This window comes from Thunnus albacares, chromosome 24 (assembly GCF_914725855.1).
Source record: "Thunnus albacares chromosome 24, fThuAlb1.1, whole genome shotgun sequence".
NCBI lineage: Eukaryota > Metazoa > Chordata > Actinopteri > Scombriformes > Scombridae > Thunnus > Thunnus albacares.
Window position 1 is genome coordinate 5,045,040 of NC_058129.1, and position 18,569 is coordinate 5,063,608.

The 18,569-nt window shown below is 40.6% G+C and overlaps 4 protein-coding genes across 7 annotated transcripts in view; 2 read left to right on the forward strand and 2 right to left on the reverse strand.

Annotated features, from left to right (window-relative positions):
• The window catches only part of cpo (carboxypeptidase O), a 30,626-nt gene extending 27,314 nt beyond the window's left edge, over positions 1 to 3,312 (forward strand). For both annotated transcript variants that reach the window (XM_044345008.1, XM_044345007.1), the window contains 3 exons: positions 377 to 579; positions 2,619 to 2,703; positions 2,799 to 3,312. In XM_044345008.1, the coding sequence (XP_044200943.1) occupies positions 377 to 579; positions 2,619 to 2,703; positions 2,799 to 3,070 (560 nt within the window). In that variant the 3' untranslated portion in view covers positions 3,071 to 3,312. The remainder of the gene's footprint in view (positions 1 to 376; positions 580 to 2,618; positions 2,704 to 2,798) is intronic.
• Positions 3,313 to 3,458: 146 nt separating this feature from the next.
• nudt15 (nudix (nucleoside diphosphate linked moiety X)-type motif 15) lies at positions 3,459 to 5,141 on the reverse strand. 2 transcript variants are annotated; one of them, XM_044345010.1, is made up of 4 exons: positions 5,037 to 5,141; positions 4,796 to 4,944; positions 3,852 to 4,048; positions 3,459 to 3,742 (listed from the first exon to the last, which is right to left on the reverse strand). In XM_044345010.1, exons 2-4 carry the CDS (start codon positions 4,942 to 4,944, stop codon positions 3,630 to 3,632), a joined length of 459 nt encoding a protein of 152 aa, XP_044200945.1. In that variant the 5' UTR covers positions 5,037 to 5,141; the 3' UTR covers positions 3,459 to 3,629. The 2 variants fall into 2 exon arrangements, with proteins under 2 accessions (XP_044200945.1, XP_044200944.1); XM_044345009.1 differs by having other exon boundaries at positions 4,796 to 5,037.
• Positions 5,142 to 5,490: 349 nt separating this feature from the next.
• LOC122976496 lies at positions 5,491 to 9,439 on the reverse strand. Of its 2 annotated transcripts, none has more exons than XM_044345006.1 (8): positions 9,075 to 9,439; positions 8,670 to 8,841; positions 7,380 to 7,895; positions 7,150 to 7,197; positions 6,654 to 6,859; positions 6,378 to 6,537; positions 6,170 to 6,303; positions 5,491 to 6,009 (listed from the first exon to the last, which is right to left on the reverse strand). In XM_044345006.1, the coding sequence occupies exons 1-8, from the start codon at positions 9,081 to 9,083 to the stop codon at positions 5,995 to 5,997; spliced, it is 1,260 nt and encodes a 419-aa protein (XP_044200941.1). In that variant the 5' UTR covers positions 9,084 to 9,439; the 3' UTR covers positions 5,491 to 5,994. The 2 variants fall into 2 exon arrangements, with proteins under 2 accessions (XP_044200941.1, XP_044200940.1); XM_044345005.1 differs by having other exon boundaries at positions 6,654 to 6,862; positions 9,075 to 9,422.
• Positions 9,440 to 10,052: 613 nt separating this feature from the next.
• trim25l (tripartite motif containing 25, like) lies at positions 10,053 to 18,256 on the forward strand. Its single transcript, XM_044344587.1, has 16 exons — positions 10,053 to 11,069; positions 11,655 to 11,750; positions 11,913 to 12,146; positions 12,446 to 12,605; positions 12,727 to 12,759; positions 12,865 to 12,903; positions 13,012 to 13,056; positions 13,158 to 13,211; positions 13,304 to 13,351; positions 13,465 to 13,527; positions 14,621 to 14,800; positions 14,963 to 15,085; positions 15,622 to 15,657; positions 15,751 to 15,819; positions 16,031 to 16,096; positions 16,855 to 18,256. The coding sequence occupies exons 1-16, from the start codon at positions 10,440 to 10,442 to the stop codon at positions 17,427 to 17,429; spliced, it is 2,451 nt and encodes an 816-aa protein (XP_044200522.1). The 5' UTR covers positions 10,053 to 10,439; the 3' UTR covers positions 17,430 to 18,256.
• Positions 18,257 to 18,569: the final 313 nt, after the last annotated feature.

Below are 18,569 nucleotides of genomic sequence, written 5' to 3' on the forward strand. Positions count from 1 at the left end.
TGCTCTTTCACAGGATTTCTGCCCCTAGCAACAACAAACAAAAAGATGTTGAATATAGAGCCAAACTTCTGGCAATTACATCACTATTTGTGACTTCAGTCTATAAGTGTCTGTTTAAAGTGTCTATAATCTAAATTTTTACAGTACATTAATCGATGATCACTTGTGATGAATCCACAGTGAATTATCACACTGCAGTTCCTTCAACTCTATACAGCATTTTAGCATCTTTCAGCTCATAGTTTTGGTTTTAAAGCCCACAACTTTACTGTTTTGGTTCACTGTGAGCCACAGCAGGCTAGCCTATGTTATGTGAAGAAGCGGTGATAATACTACATTGACTGAAATCTTTCTATTTCTTTGGTTGCTTTCACAGCAATCGGGGTATCATTTAACTGCAGCTCAGAAATCTATTGTGGGAGAAAACCTGTGTCTGAGCCCGAGACCCAGGCTGTAACTTACTTTGTAGGAACCCGGAAGGAAGACTTCCTGTGTTTCCTCACCATCCACTCCTACAGCCAGCTGCTCCTGATTCCATATGGAAACCCCAACTTCACCGCCCCCAACTACGATGAGCTGGTATTTAAATCTACAGACACAGTGATGCATGTGCATGCATTTCTGAGAATGAACATGCACACACGATATACATAATACAACATAATTCAGGGGAAACAGCGTATATGCATGTTTATAGCCCAATTATAATTATCACTGCATGCTCCTACATTAATAAAGAGAATACTCTGCATATTGCCATAGAAACTGAGCGTACACATGACAAAAAACCCATTGTAAATGAGCTCATCTGTGGAAAACAATTCAATATAGATGCTAAGATTAATGTATTTTGAGGAATTGGATATAATTTTGGATACACAGTAAGGAATAGTGCAGGGCAAAATGCATTAGGACCTCACACAGTGCATATGAAACATACTACATGTCATTAACTCAGTTTACAAAATTGGTCAGTCCTCATCTGGCAAGACCAAGTGGAACAGGGATGATTTGAGAAAGCTGCGAAACGTTGATAGTGGAAAATGAGAGGCTGGTTGCTATTAGGAAGGAGGGCGATGCAGGTAATAACCCACCGGAGCTGTCTTCCAGAGAAAATTATGCAAAGCAGGATTATGTCCATTTGTTTCTCCAGCCTTAGCAGGAGTTTAGTGGAGGGAAGCTGGCTTGCTCTGCTAAGCCAAATGACACCATCGTTCTTTGGCTTGGCACGACGGAGAGTCAATGAGACTTAAATGGATGATCTAAAGAGGCTTTCAATTATAAATCTCAAAACGTGAACTGGGAGCAGGATTGATTTATGAACACTGAGCCTCCAAAATTGATGAAAGAACATCCTGTCGGGTCTTTTTGATTAGACTGGTAAAGTTGTCATTCAGTTAAATGAGTCAGGGATACCCAGGAATCAAAAATGTTCCTAAGCTGTATGCTGTACATATAGACTAAAGTACTATTTTAACACAAACAGGAAGAATGATATGGTACATCTGGAGCAGTTAGAGAAAATAATGCAAACTGGAGTAGTTTCGCACATCTAAATGCACCCCCTGATTAATTAACAATTTATAACTATTTTAAAAAGTACTCAATAAACAGTTCAATAATTTCTGGAAATATACTGTGAGGCTACAGTGTTTGTTCACTCCATATAGCTTCATCAGATGCCGTGTTCCAACAAGGTGCAAAAACATTTCACACTCCCTCACCACAGTGTTTGTGTCATAACTCATAAGTGTGCATTGACATTCTCATGTCAGTATGAGCTGAGTCTAATTTCTGAGCTCATTTTGCTAGACTATTATGCCAGCCTCAGGACCTGATCTTGGAAGAGGGGTGTCAAATAATGTCATTAATACTGATGAAGTTCCTGCAAGTTTAAATCTGTATTTCCTGCCTTGTAAAACGGTTCCCTGGCATCTCCCAGTTGCCTGTGCTTGTTTCTAAACTATGGGTGAATACAGTGCGCTCATTAGTCTAGAAAACCCAATGTATAGGCACACGGAGTTGATGTAGATGCTAAAAACAAATGGATGAGCATGAGCTTTCTAGTTACCATTACCAAGGCAAGCTAGATGGCTTGCATGGTTCAGACAAAATAAAAAAATGACTCTCGGCTTAGTTTGGCATTTACATCAGTGTCATTGGTAATGTTTTCAATAAAATCATGAATTATGAGGTTTCACAACTTAAAATTAAGCAACATTTCAAAATCTTTTCAGCTCTTTTAACGCAAGTCACAAAGCAGAGGGGCAACACGGCAAAGAGCTGGACTTGCCCCCCAGTTTAATGCCTGAAACTAAAAGGAAACCTACACAAAATGTTAGTAATTTGTCAAAGAATATGTGATAAACTGTAAATTCCCAAATATGATATTGCTAATTCATGTGAAGGCAATGTGGATCCAACTTAGCTTAAATTCTTTTCAATTAAAGCCTACATTGTCTGTACACACAGAACAGTGTGCTTTATCACCATTAGGCTTCTCTCAAGAAAACTGAAAACTGTAGATTTTTGGTTCAAACAGGGGTCAAACCTTAAGTGCTCTGGATCCCAGCACATTTCAATAACTGTGTGACAATAACTGATGTCTAATTCCTCAGATGAAGGTGGGTTTGGCTGCAGCAGACGCCATTAAGAAAGTCCACGGGATGAACTATACTGTAGGAACCTCACCGGCTGTATTGTGTAAGTTAACACCTACCTCACATCAACTGTAAATTCAAATAAAGTGGTTACTATAGGAAGGCTATATGAGGAAAATTTGTAAACTCTTCCTACAGACCCCAACGCTGGTTCATCCAGAGACTGGGCTCGGTTGCAGGGAATCCCCTTCTCCTACACATTTGAGCTGAGAGACAAAGGACAATACGGCTTCGAGCTTCCCCAGGACCAGATCCAACCAACCTGTGAGGAGGCCTACAGCGGAGCCCTGCACATTATCAACTACGCCCACGACAAGACCTTTGCAGTGACCAGTGCCGCGGCCACCGCTGCCGCAACCCTGTGGACCATGCTTTTGGCATTGGGTGTCACCAGCGCCACCCTGATGTGAAGTGGTTAAAACTGCACGAGGGAAACTGACAACTTAGATTTTAAATTGGTTTTGAAGGTTTTTTTATTCTCAGTTGAGGGATTTTTTTTATTGTTGATAAATTATGTGATAAATAGCATCTGTTGAATAAATAACAATGAACTCTTAGTTCAAACTATTACACAACAGCTGAACAGTGTATTTGAATGTTCTGAAATATTTATATCTATCGAATTAGGAATAAAATCTTTAAATACACTCCATTTTCTTGTGTGTTTTTTGAACATCTGTGAAGCCCATTTTTGTATATCTAAACTGAATTTTTTTAAAAAACTTAAATGAAACCACATCTAGTAATCTGAATGACATGAATTCCTAAAGTAAAAAAATGCAAAACCCTCTACTGCTCTGTATTTGTAACAGTTTATAATATTGGCAAAAATGACAGCATGTATCATAACAGAAAAACATAATTGGGGAAAAAGCAGATAAGTAGAGCAACCACTGATGCACACTTTAAAGAGGTATGTCTGTTTTATCCTTTGAGAATGAGGAAAGTTTCCCGGTGTAACAGGCAGTTTCAGTGTTTGTCTGAGTTCTTGAACGGCTGGAAGCCTTGTTGTCTCAGACCAGCTAGAGGCAGGAACAGCTGCTCCTCAGGAGGAAACTGGTCCCACTGCGTCCACTTCCAGCCTGGCAGGGAGAGGACCACACAGTCTTTATAACAAACTGCTCAGGTGGATGTAAATTTTTATTTATTCCGTTTTAAACTCATGAAAAACAGAATTTCCTCCTCACATACCTTCGTTCTTCTCTGGTTCCAGGTTCTCTGGTTCTCCTGACTGCTCCCTGTCCAGTACTCCTTGCATGATGATGGTGACGTAGTGGTACTGCTCCTCCAGTCTGATGGAGTTCACCACTGACGCGAAGCTGACGTTCACCAAATGCACCCCTGCTTCCTCCAACACCTCTCTGTGAGCGCACTCCTCCCACGACTCTCTTTCAACGACAAAGAAATAAGTGTCACATCCACTGGAAGTCATTCAGGTTTTTCACCATTTCAAATATGAGGGCAGGCAGACACACAGACCAGCAGCTCTTTATACATCCATGACACAGAGACAGAGAGCAGGGCAGAGCGGAGCAGAGGAGAGAGATGGAGACAGTCGTGTAACCTGGTCACTACATTACGAGTCCTGACCTCACACCCTGCTCGCTGTTATTGGCTGGGGGCTACACACCCACTGCACGAAGGTCGACACCCAGGAGTGTCCAGAACACAGCAAAATAATAAGAAAATACAGGCAGAGGGCAGAGTCTCTGCAGATAAGTGCACCACCACACACTTCTAGTGGATCGTAAGTGATGACTGAGAGGTATTACTTTTGTATGAGTCTATACGTTTTGTTTTGTTGATCCTGCATAGTATACCTTTTAATGAAGTTGCTACAAAGCCTCACTTCCATGCACCAAACTGCATTTTAAAAATGTATCAAATTAGACTTGGCACGCTTATTTAGCAGACACTGGTAGCAATATAACTAAAGAACGTTTCTCAATACTTGGTTAACTTTTAGTGTGAATTCGGCATAATGTAACTGACTTTAAAGATTTTATTTTATTCAAATTTCCACAATGACGGCATAACACAGCAGCAGCGAAGTATATAAAAGAATACATTACATATATAAACTGCAGTATCAGATTTGTGAATGGAGCTTTTTTTTTAACCTACTACCCACCTACCCAAACTCCAGGTGGCCACCGGGGAGCTGGTACGTCCCTTTGCCCATTGCACTTTTCCGTTTCCCCAGGAGAACACAGCCTGGATGGGCTGAATCTGTGACCAGCACCCCGACCCCAACCCCTGGACGCTTCACGACTGTAACTGACATCTGGTCAAAGACAAAAACTGCTTAAAAATGACACAAAATTAGCTAAAACGATGCTAACACGGACATGTAACAAGCTTATCACATGGACTAACCAGGAGATACAAGATGATTCATATCTGTGCACTTCCGTCTTCGCTTTAAAAAAGAAAAAAGAAACTGGTTGGGAGACTAGTCTTGTTGCCTTACTTTAGGTCTATTAACTTGTTGTTTGGTTCTATCAAATAATGTAGCAACAATATTATGGTGTGTAAGTAATACATAGTTGACATAGCACTTTATATTGTCAAAATTGTTTTATTTATCCGGTTATTTTGAATTTGCTGAGCAATAGGTTGACTCTCTTGACAGTTAAACACTCTTTGGCTACGCGGTTCCTCAGCAAAGTTTTTGCATTTATTTCTCTAGGCAGAAAAACTATAATTTGTACTTATTTTATACAATGGACAATAGTAACACGTAAAAGCACCAGATTTAGCAACCACAAGAACCGGGGTGCAACACTGCCACCTAGTGACGAGTTGGGCTTATTGTTTGTCCTACAGAATAAACTGGAAAGGGTAATCACTGCTATTAGCATCTGTAAATTTTTTTATCACTTAGATTACAAACTATAGCCCTTTTTTTTTTTTTTATAAATTCTAAGATAAACATGTATGAAATGGATAGTAAAGTGCATGTGAGAACAATGAAAATGGTTGGATGAGGATTTACTGGTGGGTTTAGTGTTTTTGCTTATTCCTATTTGTCCTAATCATGTACCCTCTTCTCTCTGAGTATTTTAGAGGCCTTGTCCTGATATATTGATTATATTGAATATAATCTTAAACCATGATGCTGCAATGTCACAACTCACAATCTTAATGTGGCAAAAATAAATAATAATCCAGTAGCTCAGATCAGATCTTTATTGTCCCACAAGGAAATTCATATTTAGATATTTTAGAGAGCCTTCATCTTAATAGAACTTAACACAATGAATTCAGCCATTTAACTCCAATAAAACTGGAGACAAAGGGAGACAAGTGATACATTGATGTGTAAAACAGCAGATCAAATGTCTTCTTCCTGTGGAAAGAGAAATCAGTTTTTCAAGTTATTTTTTGATAAAGTAAAAGAAGAAAATCAGTATAGTGATTTTAGCTGATAAGTTCTCAGTATCCATTTACCAGCATTTCTTTTAAATTGAAAACATCAATGGTGCTGCAAAAAAGACAGAAATACTCACCACTTCTGTTCTCTCCTCTCTTCCTCCCTCTGTCCCTTCATCCCTCTCTCCTGCCTGCTGCAGCCATTTCTTCACAACAGACTCGACTGCTTCATCTGCAGCTCTGGCACACACACTGTTCCTCCTCACAGCATCTGCAAAGGAATGACGGCAAACTTACAGACTCTGAAGGCCAGTTTTACTGCGAGACAAAGTGCTCCTCACTTACCGTTAACGATTTCCTTTAAACACGAAGATGCAAACGACACCTTGTTGTTTTTCCCTGTCCAGTCCATTCTCTTCGCAAATGTGTTGGACAGCATCCTTTCCAGTATCCTCTGTGCTGTTTGATCAATAGGGAGTCCATCGGTATCCCCGAAAAAGTTAACCTGAAACCACAGATTTTAAGTGATTACCAAGTCAAACAATTCATAAAGACACAAACCTTCCACACCCTTGAAATCGAGACAAAATATCTTTAATTAACTTATTATTATCTTCTTACAAGCCTACTATTCAAGTCTGGGTTTTCACTGAGCTTCAGCTCTAAGTCAGCGAGTCCGTCCTCCTCCGTGATGGGGAACATGGCCCTCAGATCGGCCGCGGTGGAGTCAGGAATGCCGTCTGTGTTGGTGAGCTTCTGCAACAGCTGTAGGATTTGGCTCTGCTGCTGACGGAGGACTCTCAGCTGGGTCAAGATCTCCAGCTCCACTGCTGTGAAACAATAAAAACAGACTGTCAGCACATGTTTAATCCACCTGGGAAGCTCTCATGTGATGTCTCAGGCAGCACATTACGAGCATACATGACATTGCAATACATTTAACAAATCTGTAGTGTCAGCAGTCATTTTCTGTAAGTTATCACTGGTAACGAATGAAAAAATAGGTTTTATTTCATAGTCTAACCGGTTGTAAATAATAAGAAGTCTTGATTTAACTGTCCAAGCTATCAAAAATCTGTTTTTAAATCATTTTTCTACCTAGATTGAATTTGCTTACGTGTGGGACTGAGATGAAGCTCTGATCCTCCAACAGCTGGTGGTGATTCTGTTGTTACGTTGTGAAAAAAGACAATAATTCCCATTATTAGTTAAGTTCTACATAACAATATACAACAAAACAAGAACTATAAGAATATAAAGTCACTTAATATTCATATTGCCTGCCATATATACAACCCTGACACATTTTATTATGTATAAGAGAAATAAAAATATTCTTAAAAATACCTCTGAGGGGTGAACTTGCAGTCACATGTGCAGTCCTGCTGGAGTGTTTCATTCTTATGTGCATGTTAAGGCATCTTTTGTTCATTACTGCATTGCATTGTGGGCATGCTGCAAGTTTCTTTGGCCCGACTTCTGCTTGACATGGCTTTACTGCTACATCATCTGAGGGCGCTGAGGCTGGTTCATTATTTAAAGTTGGTTCTTCATTCACTATGTTTGAAAAAGTGCCTGAGGTCCATGTTGCTGCATAATCTGCTCCTGAGGAGCTCAGTGGACTTGGATTAGCATTCAGTGGCTCTCCTGGTGATGGAGACAGAGGTAAAGTCTGTTCTGCATCATCATCACTATGATCACCTTTAACACCGGGGCAGACTGGATGATCCACTGCAGGAAGGGATTGATGTTTTGTATTCAGATGATGAGTGAATTGATTACGATTCAAAAGCAGTTTCTTGCAAAAACAGTGGAAATGAGCTTGTGGCCGGCAGCCCAGGTTGCACTTGTAGATGCTGTAGCCTGTGGGTGGGAAAATGAAACATAGTTAATAGCTATATTAAATGTCAATGGTGGGTTACTGCTAAATACTAATGATTACTATTTATGAGGGAGGAAGTGTTAGTTACTTAAGCATCAATACTGAGGTAATCATCAAAAGTTTTCAGTTATTACTGAGACTTTATTATAGATGAGCTTATCTTTTCAGTATCATATTATGCTCTGATTTTTTTTTAAGTTTCTCTACCATCTATTCTACTAGAAATGTTCATAAAATACTGTAAGCAACGAGCTCCCAGCAGACACGCTCCAAACTCCATTGTAAATATTACATTTAATGTTGTAACACTAACCGCCTGTTATAAATCCCTGGTGAAGCATAACTAATGACCTTTTACGAATGCCTTTTCATATTTTTGTACATTCAGCATAAATGCAACCACTAAATATCTAATTCTAATATCTAATTGTAATAAAATTTTCTAACTTTTAAAACTGGTTCACGTTGCCTTCTGCTGTCTCCTGCACTGGATTTATGTGCGAGAATAACACTGAATCGTAATCTCAAATGCAACATTTTTTAGTTCAATAAGGCTACTTCCTGTATTTTGTGCATGCCGAATTGTAAAGTTCTTCCTATTTATTTCTATCACATCTAAAGTCTGAAAATGGAGAGTACACTTAAAACAGTACGATGGGAGACAATAAACTTGATACTTTTTCAATGGACTTTGGCACACAGTGTTCATACGAGAAAAACCGGCACTAATCGCCTCTAAACACATAGTAAGTTACCTCTAAAATGAATGGCTCTTGAAAGGTGACATTGCAGATGTCTGTAGACTTTGTATCTGTGTGCGGGCTTGTAGATGTGCGGGCTGCAGAGCGGGCAGTGATAAAACCTGCAGCATTGCGAACATTTCTGCACCGGCGGCCGCTGGCTCCCCTCCTGTATGCTGATATGGTACTAAAGAAAAACAACAAGATTTAAAGGAAACATAATCAAACAGTACAAAACCTTACATGACTGTCTGTAAACGACCAAATGCACTCCATAGCCCGGCAGAAGTTATTCTGATACCTATAAAGATGTTTTACTGAAGGGCGAATAGACGGCAGGGGACAGTTTTACTCAGGGACTAGTTTTAGCAACGAGCTAGTACGGTCAAACATGGTTTGATATTAAAACAGTTACTTTACCTGCGGCATTTAGGCTTACAACAGCTCTAACTTCAAGGGCAGCCCATGAAAGAGTGGGATGAAGCTACTCTGCAGATTATTCACCTATGTTTGCTTGTGTTTTATCTTTATCTCCAATAAAACTAAGCCTTTGTGTGGCTCTATGCTGCGCTCAGACACTGTGCCCTCTGCTGGCTGGGTGGAGGACACACTGTTTTCAATAATCCCATTGCTTGATACTGACACTGTCGTATTTATTGTGTCTCCCTTGTTTGATGGGTCAAATATGACTGGACTGGATCAGCATGATCATGGTTTGGTGCAGTGGTGTAAGAACATTTACTCAAGTGCTTAATCTTGAGGTACTTAATTTGACTATTTTCATTATATGTTCTGTATATTTATTTATCTGTTACTGGTTACTTTTCAGAGGATTTTACATAAAACACAAGCTAATCTTATAAAATACTACATAAAATATTGTAAAGATGTCCAACATTTCTTTTTTGTGTGTGGCCTCTTACAACAGTGTCTATTTGTGGCCCCTTGTCACATTTCAGATGTCTACAAGTTGTTAGTGGTTCCACCAAAGAGACATTTCCACATGAAACTTTTCAGATGGTTTCATTTAAATAACTGTCAAGTCAAGACCAGAAGAGGTGAAAACTCTCCAATATTCCACAAAGAGAAAAAAAAATCACGTCCAAAAAAAACAAAAACACATTTTTGTAGCAGGATTTAATCAATTATCTTATGACCCCTTCAGACCCTTTATTTAAGTAAACATACCAATAGCACAATGAAATAACACTCTGTTAAAAATAAAAGTCCTGCATTCTATTCAAAGTATTATCAGCAAAATGTACTTAATAAATGTACAATAATAAAAGTACTAGAGATAGAGATACTTTCGTTTTTGATTCTTAAAGTCCATTTTGTTGTTAAAACTTCTTTACTTTTAAATGCAGGACTTTTACTTGTAACTGAGTATTTTAACATTATGATAATGGTATGAAGGTTATCTTTTAAATAAACAATCTCAATACTTCTGGTTTGGTGAAATGATAAAAAGATCAGTCATTCACACCTTTACTCTGCTGGCATTTAGCAGTTTTCCACTGACACCCGTTTTCCCCGCTAGACCTGCCTGGTGGCTCTGGCCCCTCCCAGTTCACCTCTTCTTGCTTTCACCTGACAAGAACAACTTTTAATCAGACAGCATTTTTCCTCCCTTGAGTCAAAACCTACCTCTTCACATCTCTGGATGTCTTCTACTTTTCTGCTTTATATTACTAAAAATCTCTGAGTGTCATACCTGCTAACAATCTCTCTCTTCTCCCATCTACTCACCTGTTTCGCCCTCCTGCTGTGTTTGACAGAGTCACCATGAGTGGGAAACTGTGGACAGAGGAGCAGTTTAACTGCCCGGTATGTCTGGATCTCCCAAATGATCCGGTCACCATCCCTTGTGGGCACAGCTACTGCATGGCCTGCATCAAGGACTACTGGAGCAAGGACGACCCCAAGGGGATCTACAGCTGCCCCCAGTGCCGTCAGACCTTCTGCCCCAAGCCCTCCCTGTCCAGGAACACCATGCTGGCTGAAGCTGTGGAGCAACTCCGCAAAGGCGCCCTCAAGTCCGAAGTAAGAGAATCTATGCGAAGCGCCCGTAGTGTTGCCTCCTCTTCATCCAAATCCAAAGGGAAGCTGTCCTCAGCAGCTGTGCCATGCGACATGTGCAAAGGAGAACAGCGGGCAGCCGTCAAGAGCTGCCTGGTGTGTATGAGCTCATACTGCGAAACCCACCTGAAGCCCCACCAGACCAAGAAGGCCCTGAAGCAGCATGAGCTGATCGCCCCCACAGGCAATCTGGCTGAGAAGATCTGTACCCAGCACAAGTACCTGCAGGAGTTCTTCTGTCGCCAGTGTAAGATGTTTATTTGCTGGCTGTGCACCAGCAATCTGCACAAAGGCCATGAGTGTGTGTCCACCAAGGCCGAGCGCTTAGAGAAACAGGTAAGCAAGGATGGATGCTGCAGGCACCCCATGAGGGTCTCATCTGGGAAATGACAAAATCATTTTTAATAGATGTTAAGCTCTAGTAGTTATGAGGTGAACATTAATTAAGACATCTACAACACAATATTTACTAGTTGTACTGTGAAAATAAGTGAGTTTTACATACATGTTGACTAGCTGTGCCTAGTCAACATACTGCTGTTTTCCTTTGACAGCAGCAAACCTAACAGTATGACTGAAATTTGCCAAGTTAAACATGCATAAAAGATCATGAAATTGGACAGCAGTCTTTCCACCTTTAATGGAAGGTGGGCAGCTGTTTCTATAACAGGGGACAATCAATACTATGTATGTACAGCACACCACTCCTTCTGTTAACTGTCCATTGTTCCATGTGATGGGTTTCTGTTTAAGGTGTCGTCTTGTCTCCTTTTGTGTGGCTTCAGCCCGGCTGTGAACATTCCTAACTACATTCCTGTCCATTCATGACGCTCATAACGCTCCACCCTTTTGTGTCTTTGTGTGTGTGTGATATTGATGTAAATTGTTTTTGATGTCATGTCCTACTGTATTTTTCTGTAGAAAACGCTGACAGAGATTCAGGCAGACAATCAGCAGAGACTCAAAGACCGAGAGCAGGAGCTGAAAGACATGAAAAAGATGATGGAAATTATGAAGGTTGGTCAGCTGAGTTGTATTTTTCATGAGCTTACTCTCCGAGTTGGGTTAACTTGCACCAGTTTTGCAAGTGCAAGCTTTTGATCAGCTAGTTCTTAAAATGAAGATCGAATTCCCCATGAACCTTGTAATATTGATTTCACTCATCCACGGCCCACCCAGCGCTCTGCAGACAGGGTACATGGTGACACGGAGCAGGTGCTGTCCGAGCTGCAGCGCTCGGTTGAGCGTCTGCAGGAGCTGCTGGAGGAGGTGTTGGATCAGGTCGGCCTGGAGAAGATGGGCCAGGCCCAGGAGGTGGTTGACAGCCTGGAGGCCGAGATCAAGGAGCTGAAGAGGAGAGGCACGGAGATGAAGGACCTGGCCTGCTGTGAAGACCACATCCACTACCTGCAGGTAGAGATGGAGGGACCTATTGCACCTATTTATGTTGAGATTTTCTTTCCGACTTAAGGTGAAACTTAATTCATCAATAGATCTGTATATAATAGATCTAAATGGCACAGAGGAATAAGATATATCAGACGTTATATACACACACTATACTTGTTAGTAGAATCAATTCATTGCCAGTTTGGCTCCTACATGGGATTTGTTGATAAAAAAGAAAATGATCCTTTAAAGTTACAGTTTAAGGTCTATGCCTGGCTTCTATAGGCCATGCATTTCATTAAAAAGGTCATATTTCCCTTCAGACATGTGAGTCCATGTGCAGTCCCCTGGAGTCTGGGGACCTGCCCCCCGTGGTTGTCAATCCAGAAGCTTCCTTTGAGCCTGTTCGTGACGCCATCCTGGACCTCAGGGAGCAAGTGGAGGATCTGTGCAACCAGGAGCTGGGCAAGATCACCAAACTAGGTCTGACACAGAAATCTTTTTTTGTTTTGTCCTGTCTTGTTTTTGTCCAGTCATACCTTATTTTGTCTGACCTCCTTGTCATGTCTCATCTTTTTTCATCTTATTGTCTGTGCTTTTCCAGTCAATGACACAACTCTGTTCACTCTGGGTGACTGTAAGTTCCAAACATTTTTTCTTTTTAACATGAACGTACAATAACAAAAGCTGTAATGGTGTTGAGATTTCTTGTGTAAAAGGGACTTTCCTTTATGTCATCTAGCCAACAGGAGCACAGGACAGAAAGGCAGCATTTTTAAATGTAAGTTTTGTACTATAAAATCTGAATAAATCATAGGTTCTTACATTTCCCATGATCCTAAAAATCATTTCACAGAAAAACTTATTTCTGATTTCTCCCTTTCTCTAGTGTTTTCTGGTCTGGGTCTTCGCAACACAAATGGCCGATCACCAGGTATGTCCAGTGTTTTTTTGTCTGCCATCACTACATCTTTTCATGTTATCATCTGTTATATGAATATGTTTAATATATGCATTATTTTTCATTTCTCACAGCTTCTACACCTACTATCTCAGTTGGAACACGGAGCACAGACAGACGAGGACTGGGTACTAACATTTATTTTGCTTTATGAAACAACATCAAAAGTAATTCAGTACACAGTCCTTGTTAAACATGGTGTTCACATTTTCCTTTTCAGGTTTAGGCTTTAAAAGCCTAGACGTGAGGAGCAGAGACACACCACGAGGTGAGACTGTGTGTGCTGTTGAATTAAACTGAAACAACTTTGAAAAAACCTGCAGTGTCTGTCACCACAATGTGTATGTGTATATTTAAAACTATTCTTCCTCCTTGTTGTAGACAGAGGAAATACGAGCTCACCCAGACCTCGGGACAGACAAAGGAGAGAGGAAAGAGAGACAGGTAGGTTCGTTCTGATTTTCCTGGCAGGAGGTTGCACTGACTTTAATTTATAAGCCAAGACTTCCTGATAATCATGTGGCTGCTCCTTCATACTTTCATATGATACTGCACTTAGATCAAGAAATGTATTTTTCAGATTCCTCACATTTTATAAAAGGTGCTACTCCCTGGTAAATTTACTCCGTTATTATGTTAAGTGTTTCAGTATGGTTTCCGTTGGTTACAGCACCTCTTAGGCACCTTGGTAGTGTTCTGTATTGTTGCTGCTGAATCTCCTCATCTGCAACTTTGTCTTGTGGTGTGCCTCAAGGTTCTGTTCTGGGTCTTCTCTTGTTTGCCTTGTACATGCTTCCCCTTGCGCAGGAAATGTAAAAGTATATCTTACCACTGCTATGCAGATGATACTATATTATACATCTCTTTTAACCCTCAAAACATGACAAAATAGAGGTGTCAATCATGACCAGGCACTGTCTCTTCTTGACCACTATGTGAAGTGTTTGATTGTTTTTTCCAGCTGAGGAATATTGCCAATATAATTTATTGTGTCTCAACCTGAGATATACATGATTCAAACTTCTACTTCATCTGATCTCAATTACTCCAACTCCCTTATTGGCAGGTCTCTAAGATCTTCTCATCAGGATTTTTTAGTTTTTGCTCATTTCAGGTTAAAAACTAAACGGAGTGGCCTTTTATTCATTACTTTTGTATTGTGCATCTATTTAATGTCTTGCTTTGTGAAGTCTGATCTAGGAAGGTGTTATATAAATAAACTGTACTTACTTAGTTAGTTAGTTGCACTTCCATATTAATAATCTGGCTTATAATATAATGCTGCAAGTCTACCTTTAGGTTACACTAGCTAAATATAACAGATGAGTGAGGTATGGAATATTGTTTTTGTACATGTTAAATTTTCCCTTTACTGTCGGGGGAGTATCAAGCATATTATTTTGGATAGGGAACTAATATAATAAGTAACTGACAATATTACTGAAATTTTTGGGAAGAGCAGTCACTCGTTTAGCTATTAACAGACATTAATCGTAATCCTAACCTTGATCTGACATCCCTCATGTCTTTCAAACAGTGAGGGAGGCCAACACCAGACCCAGCCCCACTCCCAGCCGCAGAGAGTCTCAGTCTCTCTGGGCCAGGTCCAGTCAGAGCCAGGCTGCCCCTGTCGCAGTCCCAATTCCTACTCCGATCCCAGCCACCCCAGCTCCTGCTCCAGCTCCAGCTCCAGCTCCTGCACCAGCATCAACTGGAGGTATAAAACCTACCTTTGTACAAAACAATCCCCTGAATTGTTACTGTATGCCACCACCACCTGGCAAAACAGTGCAGCTTTGACGAACAATATATGCCCTTGTGAGAGTGTAACACTTTTTTGTTTTCCAACTGTCTCCTCTGTCTGCCCTGGTTTGGCCAGGTTTCAGTCGGATGGCGTCGATCAGCAGCCTCTTCCGCTCCCATCGCCGTGGCACCACCCCAGCCACCCCTGTCACCCCAGCTACCCCGGCCAACAACACACAATCTACAGGAGGAAACCTATGTAAGATCAGATGAGAAAAAGCAGGGATAGATTGAATCTGTATATGAGATCTGGATGCTGTTCTCTTTAGAAAACACAAATATCGTGTCTTTTTGATATATATTAGGACATGCAGTTCATGCCAAACCTGGCCAGCTGTTAATAACTATTTGCTATAGCTGTATATTCATGAATTACTCTTAGTGGGCAGGAAAATCATTTAGCCTCTTTCTGCTGGGGCTGGCTGAGTAGACATTTAATACAGAGAATAATAAGTAATAATGATACAAAGCTGCTTACGAAGAATATTAATTTCATCCGGTTCATGTTTCAGCCAGGCTTATTTTTCATCGACTTTAATAATCATCTGCTTCTTCTCTTGTCTCTGTTGTCCTTATTCTTCACCACCCCAAACCTGACAGAAATTCATTAATTCATACAGTATCTCATCTCAAATACTGCCAACCTGAACCTGCCTTGTGTAGGCGTCATCATTCTGTCTAAGATGTTCTCTGGATTTCAAAGTGTCTAACTGTGCGACTGTTTGTGCTCAACAGGGGGGATGGCTGCTCTGCCTGAAACACCAGTAGAAGGTAAAATGTCAGCTTTCATGTTGCACATGGAAATTCAATAACTTGGTTCTGGGTCCCTTGCACATCACTTGTCTCTGTTTTCCTATTGGACAGTTAACCCTAGCCTGTTCTTGGATACGCCCACCCCTGACTCCATGAATCATGCTCCGGCTTTCCCTGCATGTAAGTACCTTTATCTGCGTGATTTAATCCTCAACTATTTATAACTATTGAGACAAGAAACATGAATGAAAAATGCAAAGAAATGAAAAAATATTATGATGAATACAGCATAAAACAAATTAGAAAACCATGTAAAATAAAGTAAATCAATATATGCATTCTAAATATTTGCAAGCTGTGCAGGAATTGACTGACTGTGGCTTTTTTCTAGTGAGAGAAATTAACATTGACAGCATCCAGGCCCCAGAGCCAAGGACCAGAGAGGAGTTCCTACAGTGTGAGTCTCAATGTTTAATTACAATATGACATTTTCTGAGCAGGTTAAGCGCTCAGGCTCACAAACACTTTGTCTGAACAAATGACCACCATGTCTGCTCCTGGAATTGATGAAAAAGTTGTGCGATGGTGCCTATTGTTTATTCCATGTTTATTCCAAAGAAAAAAACATAAATCACTTCCTGTGTATAAAATAACTACCACATAGAGCATGTTTAAAACCACAATGTCCATTTACTAGCTTTTTGCAGCAATTATGACTGTAACACATTGTCGTCATCAGTAGATGGAGTTGCTCAATTGTCATGGCAATGGTTTTGTGGCATGCAGGCACAATAGCTGTTATGGTTTCATCCATAGTTGTTTTTATTTTAGTTTGACTTCTCAAAAGTTAAGCATGAAAGTTCATTCTTGGCGTTGGAAATGGTTTGACAAAACAATCCCAACTCAAGATCCACTTATCAGTTTCCTTTGTGGAGCTTTCAACAGTACTAGGTGGTCTTCATCAACACGGACGACAAAATTGTAAAAGCCCTATGGATGAAACCATAAGAGCTGCTAAGCTAGCATGTTGACATATCTGTCTCCATGATGAAGACTATGTGAAAAGCTCTGAAAAAAGCCAGTAAGTGGACCTTGAGTTGGGATTGTTTTGTTAAACTAGTATTTCAAGGTTAAGAATGAACTTTAATGCTTAATGAATATTATTAATTTTCAAGATTTTGTGAATAATTGTTCATTAAACCCTTTCTTTCCTAGATTCTGTGACCTTGACCCTTGACCCCAACACAGCCCACAAACGCCTGACTCTTTCCGATGGCAACACTAAAGCCACCCTGCAGGGGGCGGCGCAGCCCTACCATGACACTCCCCAGCGCTTTGATGGCTGGACCCAGGTGATGTGCCAGAGCCCGCTATACGCCCAGCGCTGTTACTGGGAGGTGGAGTGGCGAGGCCGGGGCTCCTCTTTGGGCATAGCCTATGGGGCGTTGAACAGGAAAGGCTCAGATGCGAGGGCGGGGCTTGGCTACAACGCCCAGTCCTGGACCCTGGAACTGTCAGACACCTGCTGCTCAGCCATGCATGACAATGAGAAGAAGGACATACCGGTCACCTACTCCCCCCGTCTGGGAATCTACCTGGATCTGTCCATGGGGACGCTGGCGTTCTACAGCGTGGCAGAAAGCATGACACACCTTCACACCTTCCGTGCAAACTTCACCCAGCCGCTTTATGCTGCCTTCGGGGTGGGGAGTGGAGTTGGGGTGGGTCTGGACTTTGCCCTTGGCCAGTTCAGCTCCAGCTCTGACAGCATCAAGATCTGTCCCATGTAAGGATACAGGCTGGAGGGCAGTGATTGGTGGAAAATGCTGCATTCATGACATCAGACTTCGGAGTTTAACATAGCAGCTTGGATGTGTTCATGCTGATTGAACTCATTAAAACTGTAGGACCACAATGACTGGAAGATTTTGAAAGGGTGGTTGCACCTTATCTCGTTTTTCATATTTTAAATGCACTTAGTGAAAGAAATTTCTGTTTTATACAGAAAGTAAACATTGCGTTGTTTACAGCCACATTAGCTATGTGGCTCTAGTGATGGGAATATTTGTCTGTCAATCCATCACCAGTGCTGCCAGATTGGGTGGTTTTCCATGGAAATGGGCTACTTTTTATTTAACTGTGCAGGTAAAATTAATTTTGGCTGGACTGTGATCATTTGGTCTACCTTTTGTACCATTTCCACTGATAAAATGTCAGTAGACTGAGCTTGACATGCAGGGACTGATAACTGATGACTGTCAAAACCAAATGTAATTTCAGTTCATTACAACTAAGTTGAAACTTTTGTTCTAGTCCAATAATTATTCTGTCAATAGCTCTGTGTAAAACACTTTTTTTCAACCGAAAACTATTGAATATAAATGATTTTCTAACTATTTAATGGATTACCATAATACAGAAATTCCCTGAAGGATAAATTACAATGATGGAGATCTCCTGACTTTTCATCTAGCACCATCGGGTCAAATTTGACTGCTTTTATGACTAAATACCTGCAAAACTTCCAATTAGCCTCCGCTGCACATTGTGCTAATTAGCAAATTTTAGCATGCTAACAAGCTAAACTGGCAAATATTACCCACTAAACATCATCATGTTAGCATTGTCATTGTGAGGATGTTAGCATTTAGCTGAAGTGCTGCATGTGCATTACAGTCTCACAGAACTGTTAGCATGGTTGTAGGTGTTAAACTGTACTGTTATAAATTTGAATATATTTGAAAACCTGTTCCAGAAAGCCAGAAATGTCTTTTTTCATCACCAAACACTGTGTCCCATAGTACATACAAGTAGACATGAGTTTTTACTTTCAAGTTGGAGTGTCATGGTCTGAATATAGTAAATAGTCTCAGTTTAAGACCAAAAACTTTTTTATATAAAACGATTAAGACTATTCCCAGTCATGTATT

Coding starts and splice junctions, on each gene's coding strand:
- nudt15 (XM_044345010.1), bottom strand. CDS start 4,944: ATGTCAGTTACAGTCGTGAAGCGTCCAGGGGTTGGGGTCGGGGTGCTG. Junction 4,049..4,795: donor GGTGGCCACCTGGAGTTTGG/GTAGGTGGGTAG, acceptor TGTCGTTGAAAG/AGAGTCGTGGGAGGAGTGCG. Junction 3,743..3,851: donor GGAACCAGAGAAGAACGAAG/GTATGTGAGGAG, acceptor TCTCCCTGCCAG/GCTGGAAGTGGACGCAGTGG.
- LOC122976496 (XM_044345005.1), bottom strand. Junction 7,896..8,669: donor AAGAGCCATTCATTTTAGAG/GTAACTTACTAT, acceptor TCCCACCCACAG/GCTACAGCATCTACAAGTGC. Junction 6,538..6,653: donor CAGACTTGAATAGTAGGCTT/GTAAGAAGATAA, acceptor CTGTGGTTTCAG/GTTAACTTTTTCGGGGATAC.
- trim25l (XM_044344587.1), top strand. CDS start 10,440: ATGAGTGGGAAACTGTGGACAGAGGAGCAGTTTAACTGCCCGGTATGT. Junction 13,352..13,464: donor GAGCAGAGACACACCACGAG/GTGAGACTGTGT, acceptor TCCTTGTTGTAG/ACAGAGGAAATACGAGCTCA. Junction 15,086..15,621: donor ATCTACAGGAGGAAACCTAT/GTAAGATCAGAT, acceptor TGTGCTCAACAG/GGGGGATGGCTGCTCTGCCT.